The sequence below is a fragment of the Malurus melanocephalus genome, unplaced genomic scaffold (genome assembly GCF_030028575.1).
Source record: "Malurus melanocephalus ecotype Western Australia unplaced genomic scaffold, MMel_1.1 scaffold_40, whole genome shotgun sequence".
Taxonomy (NCBI): domain Eukaryota; kingdom Metazoa; phylum Chordata; class Aves; order Passeriformes; family Maluridae; genus Malurus; species Malurus melanocephalus.
Genome location: NW_026623272.1, coordinates 385314 through 396110, shown reverse-complemented (window position 1 = coordinate 396110; position 10797 = coordinate 385314). Strand labels below are relative to the sequence as shown.

The following is a 10797-nucleotide window of genomic DNA, read 5'->3' as shown; positions in this document are numbered from 1 at the left end:
GTCCGGGGAAAGGCAGCGGGGTGAGGGGACGGGCAGCGGGGTGAGGGGACGGGCAGCGGGGTGAGGGGACGGGCAGCGGGGCCGCGATCTCAGCGGGTCAGGGCGGGCAGCGGGAGCGGGCCCGGGGCCGGGTGGAGCCGCCCCGAGCATGCGCGAGCCGCGCGCGTCACGGGCGCGGGCGAGGCCGGCGGGAGCGCGCATCCCGGCGCGCCCCCGCGCTCCCTCCTCCCTCCCTCCGCCCGCCCGCCGCCGCTCCCGCGCCTCTGTTCGGCACCGCCGCCGCCCGCCGAGGAGGGGACAGCGACAGCCGGGAGCACGGGAGAGGGACGGACCCTCCCCCGCCGCCAACCCGCTTCCTCCTCCTTCTCCTCCACCTCCTCCCCCGCCTCCGCCTCCGCCTCCCGGCCGGGAAGAGCTCGCCGTGCCCGCAGCAGCCCCGCTGGATGCACTGAGCGCTCGGGCGCGGGGAGAGAGGGGCAGGAGGGAGCCGGGAGCCCCGCCGCGGAGGCGCTGCGCTACCCGGAGCCTCACGGCCATTTGCTTTAATTCTTTTATTGCCCCCCGGCCGCCTCCTCCTCTCTGCCCGCGGGAGCCAGCCGAGGCGGCGGGGGCTGCATCCCCCCTCCCCCCCTTTTTTTTTTTTAATTTTTTTTTTTTTTTAAATTTTCATCGCCGCCATGGGATGTACCCTGAGTGCTGAGGAAAGAGCCGCCTTGGAGCGGAGCAAGGCCATCGAGAAGAACCTGAAGGAGGACGGGATCAGCGCGGCCAAAGACGTGAAACTCCTACTGCTCGGTGAGAACCCGCCGGTCGCCCCCCCATTGCCCCCTTCCTCCTCTTCCCCCGCACTTAYCCCACCTCATCTCTCTTCCAACAGGAGCCGGAGAGTCGGGAAAAAGCACCATCGTGAAGCAAATGAAGTAAGTCCCGCGGTGGGGGCGAGTGAGCGGCGGTGCGGGGCGGGAGAGCGGGGCGGGGGCTCGCGGAGGTGAGCGAGGGCCGCGGGCGCCATGTTTACCTGAGGGGACCGCGCAGGCACAGCGCGGCGGGGCCGCCGCCGCTCCCGGCGCTGTCCAGGGCCCGCTGGTGCTGAAGCGGCGCCCCGCGGCCTCGCCCCCGGCGGCGGTGGTGGGAGGCCGGCAGCCCACCTTCCCCCTCCGCGCAGATGTCCCCGTGAAGCGAACCGCTGTCAGTTAAGCTTAATGTCGGGGTGTTATCTGCCGGCTCTGCGGATTTAAACCAAGGCTCTCTATCACTGAAAGCCCCTTTTATTGAGCTTTTACCTTCTTCTTTTAATTAATGAACGACGAGCTTGGCCACTCATCTCATTCAAACCTCTCCCGCTCTGCTCCCGATGGTACACGGTGCTGCTCCTCGCTAGGGCTTCCCACACCYTCTTCCTGTGTTTAATTAGATGTAACTGTGCAATAAACGGCAGTGAAAAGCCCCACCGCACGGTCTCTTCCAGGCATCCCCGGGGCTGATATAAATGCACCCCGTAGGAAAGCAGGTGCAGGGAAAGCTAATAGGGGTGGAGGTACACCCGTGGTGCGACTGTTCTCCCCCCACCCTTTTTTTTTTAAATTACAATACAATGAAATACCCCGTCCTCCCACCCCTACAAACATGACGGGCTGGTTGGAGGCGGGCGCCATCACGGAACGAGGCTGGGCGCTGGTTCAGGGTCTGGCTTTCAGCTGGGAGCGGTTTCCGCTTTGCGATGCTGGTGGTTGCAGAGGGATCCGTGGCTGGGAGGGGCCCCCCGGGGACCGGGGTTGCTTGGCGTGGGGAAGAGGCTTAGGGATGGGTGTGGATGGACGCGGGGAGCGGGGTGCGGGTCCCGGCACGGGGATCCGGGGCCGACGGGCGGGTCCCGGCGCGGCGTTCAGGCGCTTGGCGCTGGACAGCGCCCGGCGGGGGCTCGAACCGGTGGCAGCGGGGCCCCTCCGGCACCGCGCGGCTCCTCCCGGCGGCGGCCGCGCCGCGCTCGGGAATCGCCGAAGGGATCCGCACCCCTCGCAAGCTGCTGCCCTGAGCACCCGTAGCCGCCCCGGGTTGTGTGTGAGTGTGCGTATGTGTGTGTGTGTGTGTGTGTGAATGTGGGTGTGCATGTGCGTGTGCATGTGCATGTACCACGGGGCTAGCTCTGGGCCTACAGCCCACCTCCCCTCCAGGTAGGGTGGCTTTGTGGGTGACCCGGATATTTCTGTATCAACTCTGTGGCCACGGTGTCCACCCCTCGGGGGTTCAATGAAACCATCATCCCCGCCTGAGGCAGTGCTTTTCCCAAGGCGCTGCGGGGCTGGGAGGTCTCACTGCAAGGAGAGTCGCCTCCAGTTGCCAGCARTGTCCGCAGCTTTCTCCATTGATGTTTGTGTATCCTCCTTCTGTAGAGTGTCTGAGCATCCCCTTTCACTGATTGAAAGGGGGCTTTCCTCCCCTTTCGCCCCCACAGTTTAATTTGGGGCTGGGATGGGGTGGGTTTGGTTTGCTCTTGCTTATGTGCAAAAGGTGGATCAGGAGACATGTCACTGCAGATGAACACCAATAAATTATTTAATCTCTAGGAATTGCTTCTGCAGAAGCATGCTGGAATGGCGGGTGAYGGGTTTTGAAGGGAGAGGCAGTAGGTACCACAATAGCAGAGTGCGCACATAGAGCCCATAGGCAGGAGGGAAGGTGGAGACCACACTGACTACACAATTAGTGTACAATCACTCTTGTTTTCCAAAGAGCAGAGCTCTTGTTTTTTGAAGCAAATCASATCAAGATAATAACCTGTTTGCTGGACTGGATTGGTATATTGAGGACTGAAAAATACCCGGTTTTGCATGTATGTGTGTATGTGTGTRTATACATACACATTGCACTAAAAAGACTCAAAGGCATGCTAGGCTTGCAGCTTTGTACCTGATATGAAAACATCAAGGAGGCTGCTATGGTGGAAAGGTTTATARTGTTGGAAACTGGGAGGCATCTGTGAGTGTGGAAACTCCAGTGAAGTGTGCRGAGGCTGGGGTGGGGACAGCGGTGTTGCTATGAGCACAGCAGCAGCATCTGGAGAGAGCCGCGCAGCCGCGGGCGCCGGCAAGAGCGATGTGCAGGAAACAACGCGGGGAAACTAACATTGCTGAAAATTAATTTAAATATAATGTAGGCATTAGCATTTCACCTGGTCAAGCTCCATTAGACAGGCTTGCTGAGAACCTAATGAATTCTTAATAAAGATTAAATCGCATGTTCATTAGATTTTGATGAAAGAGACTGCTTTTTTTTTTTAATACTGTATTATTGGTGTGCTTCTAGATAATAAATCTCACCCTCATGAATGGCTAAAGCAGCTTCACACTTGGATATTGCCTTGAAAACAAGCACAGGAATCTATAGACACATTAGAGAATGTTAAGACAAAGGAACAGACAGCAGACATTGTTACACAGGACTAGAGGAGGTTACACACTGCCCGGTTAATCCTTGAAATATTAGGTAACAGGAGAAGAAGGAGAAATTACAGTAATTTGAGAGTGTAGCCAGGATGGAGATAAGAATTTGTAAATTTAATTCAGGTTGTATTAGTGAAATATTTGGAGATACCTTTTAACTGGTGAGCAGGGGGTTATCGAGCAAAAAAAGAGGTACTGATGAATGACAGAGGTGGAACTGGAGTCTGGAATGTGCATCTCAAACAGCAGCAGCATGGGCTAGGAATGACACTTCTCTTAGCACCCGTGGTTGTTTTGGCACCCTTAGCCCTTGCACTTTGACTCTCCCCAACTTGGCTGATTAAATTTGCTGTATTTTTCACAACCATGCAGTCCAGATACTTTCACCCATGCCTCAAAATGAAGGATTAGAGCCAGGCTAGTCAGAGGAACAGTCTTGAATGGCATGGTTGTGCCATGCAAGCCAATGAGACTCCAGAGTGTACCACAGCATTCAGAATYAGGCTGTGACCAGATTCTATTTTCATTCAGCTTAATCTAAAAACCATCAGTAACTAAGCAAATCAAGGGCTTTCCTTTAAAATCCAAGCTAGAAGGTGAAAGTTACCAGACAAGAGAAAACCATCTCCCACTCGCACCACCCTATCTCAGCAAATTCAGAAAGTTAACATTTTTTAGATCTTATATATTCAGATAAATGTCTASCACATACAGAATTTTTAATGTATAATCTTCTTTTCTGGCATACCTGGATTGTAGCAAGGAATCATGACTGATGTTATTCTAGGATATTTTTGTGGGGAATAAAACAGTAGTGAATCTGCTTGTTCATCAAAAGCCCCAGCCTGCAGGACACRGAGCATATCTCCGTCTCTTGCTGCTTAGCAGGACACTTAAATCCATGCAACGGTCCAGTGGTGAGCAGGGTTGGACTGCTCGGGTGGGGACACCATCCGCTGCCATCAGCACGAGGCTTCCAGGGAATTCAGTGTTTATTCATGCTTATGCAGAAAGGCTGAGTTAGCTGGCACGGCTTCAAAAACAAGGTCCTGCCACCTACTCAGCAGCCACTGTTCTGGATGGTGAGCCAGGGCAATATTTCACCTTCCCAAAAGAGGAGTTAGTGATAGGTATGGTATTCCGGAGGAGACATGGCTTAACCTGCCCTCAGGAAAAATCTCGGTGCTTGCRATTTGGTTTTGGGTTTTGCCTTTGCAGAAGCATCAGCTTCTGTCCCCTGCTGAGCTGGGYGCAGAGAGCTGGATCCAGCTCCCTTTCACAAGATGCCGGAGCTTCCAGCCCTGCAGGTCCTCCAGAGCAGCTGTGTGTCACTTCAGCAGCAGTGCTGGCAGTAACTCAGTTGATAGGTTTCTCTGCTGTGCCAGTTTTTGCAAAATATTTTTATGTTAAGTATGAGAATGATGGAAATATACAATCAGGAGAAAAATACACTAGTGTACAGTATCTTGAAATATCTACTATCTTCTCCCCAACAGCCATCAGTCCCAACAGCCGGCTGATACATTGTTCTGACCTTTTTCAAAAAGCCCCTCAAAACAGCCCCAGGTTCTRCTTGCTCTCTGTGTAACCAAATTACTTATAATCTAATGAACTTCTTCAGTGAGAGGCAGTCCCCGCCCACTGGTTTTACAGCAATTTGATGCCAAATGCCATTGAAATGAAATGATGTGTTGTGAACACCCACTTGAGTGCTCTTTGCTTCATGTCTATGTCTCAAATCCATAGTGATTTCACACTTGCGGCCCCTTTCCCCAGGAATACTTCACCCTACAGGGGCTTACAGCTCTCAGTTGCTTTGCCTCTGCGGCATCTTCCCAGGGACAGAACTGCAAACTGTGTCTTCATGGTCTGTCCCACTCCTCAGCACAGCTCTTCTGCCCTGTGGCACTGAGTGCAGAGCCCCACTCGGCTCTGCTTCTGTCTGGGAACTGATTGTGGTGTGAGCTGGCAACCCAGAGGCACAAACCTCACTAGAGCACCAGGTCAGGCCGAGCCATCCTCGTCCTTACTTGTCTCCTGCTCTGTTTTCCAGGATTTCAGTGACTTAAGGCCCAAAGTAGGGCAGYGACAGGCTGCACCTGGGCAGTATTTTAACTGGTTTTCAATAAGCAGGGGAAAGAATGCAGCCTTCCTCATGAAATTGTGTCATTCTCCCAGACCTGCCCCAGTGCACTCTGCCTAGGTGTGGATTTGGCACCGTGCATGTGGCACATAGACCCCAAYAGGGAGACAGCTCTGGTGGGGCTGTTTTGGCAGTGAAATCTGCAATGAGGCCAGTAGCAAACTGTCTGCTGGGGCAGCTCTGTGGTATCGGGATGGTGGCTGAACAGTGCGTTACTGCCCTGAGGAAGGCAGGGTCTCCTGCCAGTATAACAGAGATCATCCCAGTGGAGGGTGCTGTAGAAGAGGGCTCTCCCCTCACAACTTTTTTCCTGACCTTTACAGATGCTTTCTTGCATCCCTTGATGCTGTGGGTGCCATGTTCCACACCGTGCAGTGGCACAGCACAAGGAGATGGCCCCTGAACCAGGGAGTAATAATAGCTGGGAACAGAAGAAAGTGAGGCTGTTCATTTCGGCTTGTAGTTGCAAAGGGTAATCATGCTTTCAGCATTTATTTCCTTCCTCTTGGATTTTTAGTTATGCCAAAACATTAACAACCATTGTTCCTTTTTTATAGTTAAGGTTCTTGTTATTAGACTGAACGAGATTTCATAGAAAAGCAGTAACAATATTAGGAACCAAGATGGAATACATTTTGGGTTTGTGTTTTTTCTTTTTCCTTGACAGTTCTTAATTTGTTTCTTGTTTTAGGAACTCATAAAAGTAAAAATATCTTTCAGTGACAACAGTGAACTGCATAGCTTCTCCTCTTCCAACCCAGTTTTAAAACCTTAAAAGAAATTTGCCTGTCATATTCTGACATGAYACATCTAGTCCTGTTGGAAATGTTTTAGCAATCTAATGAGATGAAAGCAGTTGTTTTAATGAGCTCAGAAGAAAGAGACAAATCTGCTGCACAAATGTAACCATGGATCTGTTTTGTTTTATGGCTTGGCTAACCCAGAAGTTGTAAGAGACATTAGATTGACAATGAATTAGATGACAAATGAAAAAACGTTGTGGTTTTCCTCTTCAGTTTGTCCTTTCCCATTTGTCTGGATACAAGTTCGTATCTGATGTGAATTCTTCAGGGTGCTTACCTGGGGAATACAGGGAACATAAAATGGGTGAAGAATGAACAAGAGACAAATAATGGAGGTAGAGGCACTGTGTTGGCTCTTTTGTTTGATCTGATGAAGAGAAAGAGTGAAATGAAGGAGTGCTTCACTGATGGCCAAGGCAGGAGCAGGTTGCTGGAGAGTAAGAGCCAGGCAGTCAGGAACGTCTGGCAGACTCACAATTACCTAGTTTGCTCCAGTCMCCTTGCAGAGTTACAGCCTGCCTCCACAAGTATCACGCTCCCTTGGTTTCTCCTGGATCTGCAGGATGCAAAATCACAACAGAGSGTTGAAGTTGGTCGATATGCAGCCTGATGCAAGTTCATGGTCCAAGAGTTCAATTTTGCAAACTCTGTTCAGGTAACAGGAGAAAGGCAAAAACCATTTCTGATGAGGCAGCAGCTGTACACAGTGCACAGAAGGACCTGTCCTCTACACTCTGAAGTTTGTGCTTACACCCTTTACACATCAGTGAATGTTKCACAAAAGAAGGAAAATATTTAGTCCTTTATTTATTATGTTTGTTTAAAGAGGASCTCTGGCAGGTGGGAATTGCCAAAACCTCAAATACAGATGGCCAGGGTGCTTAAGAGGCTAGTCACTTTTCCTGGTGCTATTGCAAATATCCTGATACATGTGGGTTTGTGTAGAGCCTGAAATTACTCCTGTAGAGCCTGACCTGTCATGATGACTGGATCAGCGCTGTTTTCAGGTGGTCTTTGCTTAGGTATCTATTTTGTTTTTGGAAGAAAACTTCCAGCTCTCCTCACTTCAGAGAAAAGGTAAAAAATAAATGTTCTTATTCTAGCCTGATGACTCAAGAATTGGGAGCAAAATAAAGAACATCCCAAATGAAGGTGAGGAAACCAAATATATCTCAACTGGTTACTTTTGAAGCCYGATTCCTTTTCTGCATTGGCAATATTGAAACCAGCAACCTACTTTATTTGAAATCAGTTTGAATTCWACTGACCCCAAATGGTCTCCTTGAGCTCACTGGACTTTGGGCCAAGTTCTTCCTACACTGAAGATGATGTCTGTTCAATCTGTAGGTTTTATGAGATGTGATGAATTTCAAATGTTTGTGTGACACTTGGTGGGATCCTGCATATTGCTAARTTTCATTCACAAAACCAAATCCAGGAAACAAAGATCTGGAAAGCATTGGCACATTAAACCTATGGCCATTTTTCCTACCTTAACTTTTTTTTCTTCTGTTCTTGGAGGGAATACTAATGATTTATGCCATGATTTTTCTAATGCTAGGAAATACTCTGCCTAATGTAAAAGTCCTCCTAAACTGTTAATTGAATCATTCTCATTTTATTTTTAAGACTATTCAGGCAAATGACAGATGTAGGGGAGGTTGGAGGATTACAGTCCCGCTTATAAGATGCTCTTAGGAATCTGTCTAAAATCAGAAAATGCAAAAGGATGAAAAATCTTACTGAGTAACACAAAGCAAAGGAACTAATGGTCTTCTAGTGCTGAGCAAAGAGGAGAAAAAAGTGTTTTAATCCAAAACTCTATCATTGACTGCTTACTGCGATATTAGAAGAAAACTCTTGATGGAGGCATTTCTTAACTTACCAATAAAAATGCTTACCCTCCCAAGCTTTCACTGAGAAAGAGAAAGAACTGAAGAGTGCTCTCAGAAGGCAGCCCAGGAAACTGTGTAGTAAACTGTCATCACGCCTGTTTTCAAATTGCTAATCGATAAAGTTTTTGACATTGAAAGGGAAGGACTGGCAGAGCTGAAATTAGTTTTATTCTTGGGCATGTCCTGCTTTGCCTGRTCACCAAAAATGATTTCAGTTCAGCAGCACACCTTTTATCTGAGTATAAAATCTGTAAGCTTAAAACAAAGGAGCTAGAGGGAGAGGCAACAGGGATGGGTAACACAGGGTCAGTCCTCCTGCAATGTAAAGAGTTTGGACCATGGCTGTTAATMACCCTCCTCTCCCCATCTGTGGGGTCCCGTGTACTCAGGAGCCAGAGACAATTTATCATCTGTTCTATTTGTTACAGGATAACTTGTGCAGTCTTTCAACAGAAATTCTGCTGGTTCATGTTGCAGGAGTTGTTTCTTGAAAAAGGTTGAGAGATGCCAATCCTAGTAACTGCTTTGAAGTGTAAGTCACTGATCTCTGGCAAAGCCCAGAGCTCTTGACTGACTGTTTAGGATTGTGGTGTTCCAGGAAAATCTGGAGCAGGTTTCAGCAGAAGCAAGATCCAATGCCGGTAGGAAATACAGGGTTTGATAACAAGGAAAGGCGTTTTCTTCTCTTTTGCATGTGTCAGACTACTTAGTGTAGGAATGGGGAGATCCATGTTTCCATTGGGAGGCCATGAGGAGTGTCTTCAGTTGAGTGGCTCAGCAGCCTTTCACTTGTCCAAGAGAAAATATCCTTTTTAAAGACCTCATCACTACAGTCTTACACTTTGGCAGGGAGTCTGACAATGGATGTTTCAGTTCTTTGCAAGTACCTCCTCTGAAATGTTACCCCCAAGTACTTAAAACAGTCTGAAACACAGAGCAGTGACTCAACATGCTTCGAGATTCCAGCAACTTCAGACTTGTATTAAATGCTCTTGTCTACAAGAGCATAATCAACAACAGCTTGTACACACCATAACAGTCTGGTACAAGACTTGGAGTGTTTCTACTTCAGCTGAGAATCATTACAGAAGGGAATGAGATGAGAATGATCCTCTGTTGAGGAAAATATCACTTAAATGATAAAAATGTATACTACTTCCTATAATACCACCAGAATTTGGTGGTTTATCCTTTTCTTCTTAGAGCTGATTGGAGTTAGTAGTTCCAGTTTTAAAGCACTAAGTAAAAGTGCATAGGAAAGGCTGAGTGCACAAAATGGATGTTAAGCAGAATTATCTTGGTAACAAATGAGAAGTTTTATAGTTGGATTTCTCTACATCATTGTGCACTACCTCACAATGGATTGTTGGATTTCTCTACATCATTGTGCACTACCTCACAATGATGTATAGATGTTTCCTCACTGCCAGTACAGCGCTCCTTATTTATTACAGCTGGATCTTGCTATAATCCAGATCCTGCCTTTGCAGTAAAGGTGGTTGAGTATCTCATTTTGATGTCTCAATTAAATAGTCCCATGTKTATATTTCTGGAGGAATTTTGTGTGGAACTGGTGCATACCAGCTCTGGGTCTCTCCAAAATTCATGGTGAGATCTTCAAATCACTTCCAGGGCACCACAATGTGGATCTGCATGCCCTAATTTGAGACTGCAATAGTGAAGGCTACATGAGTTTGTCATCCTCTCCTGTGCTTCTCAATGGTTGTCATGGCAGGGCACATGGTTCCTCCACAGCATGAAGGTTGCTGCTCAGATTCATCCACAGGAGGGAAATACCATTCTCATAATGAGTTTTAGATGTAACACAATCAGCTTGGCTTCTTAAGTAGTGCAGAACTGAGTATTTGATTCTATATATTTTGGGAATATTTTCTTATTTACTCACAGCCTTTTTACATCTATAAGCAGTGTAAAAGGGTGTTCCAGCAGGGATAGTTACAGGGTGGTTTAGCTTGCTGCAGCTCTTTCCACTGGCCAAAGAGAGCTCTTACTACAAGGCCGSTGGGAGAATAAGAAATCAGTCACTCGTTGGCAGGCTGGTGCACTCATGCCCARGCAGTAGATACTCATTCCCAAGGTTAGGTGGGGATCCCATCTCATCTCCTGTAAGTTCTAAAATGGGCAGATTTTTATCATTGGAATATGTGTCATCCCCCCCCAAGACACTGCAGAAATTTTATCATCATATTTCATCAGTAACACCAGCACAAGTCATTGTTGGGATGAAAGAAAATTGCCGTGATGAACATACACCTCAAAAAGTCATCATAGTGTTCATTAATCGCCAGTCACTCTTTGGTGATTAATTATTTAGCCAAATTGGAAAAAATTTTCCACATGAATGAGAAGATGTTTACTTAATAAAGCAGAAAGCTCCTAGCAGCATGCCCTTGTTTTCCTCAATTTAGCTGCACAATAAATTTATATCCTTCTGCTTTTACAGCTCAGGAAGAAAAGGCACAGTGCTGTATCAACTTGTTGCTGTTGGTTTC

General features: G+C 48.0%; 1 protein-coding gene across 2 annotated transcripts in view; it reads left to right on the top strand.

Moving 5' to 3' along the window:
- Positions 1 to 253: 253 nt before the first annotated feature.
- Positions 254 to 10797, top strand: part of GNAO1 (G protein subunit alpha o1) — a 137927-nt gene continuing 127383 nt past the window's right edge. For both annotated transcript variants that reach the window (XM_057364566.1, XM_057364565.1), the window contains exons 1-2: positions 254 to 795; positions 878 to 920. In XM_057364566.1, coding sequence (XP_057220549.1) covers positions 678 to 795; positions 878 to 920 — 161 coding nt within the window. In that variant the 5' untranslated portion in view covers positions 254 to 677. The remainder of the gene's footprint in view (positions 796 to 877; positions 921 to 10797) is intronic.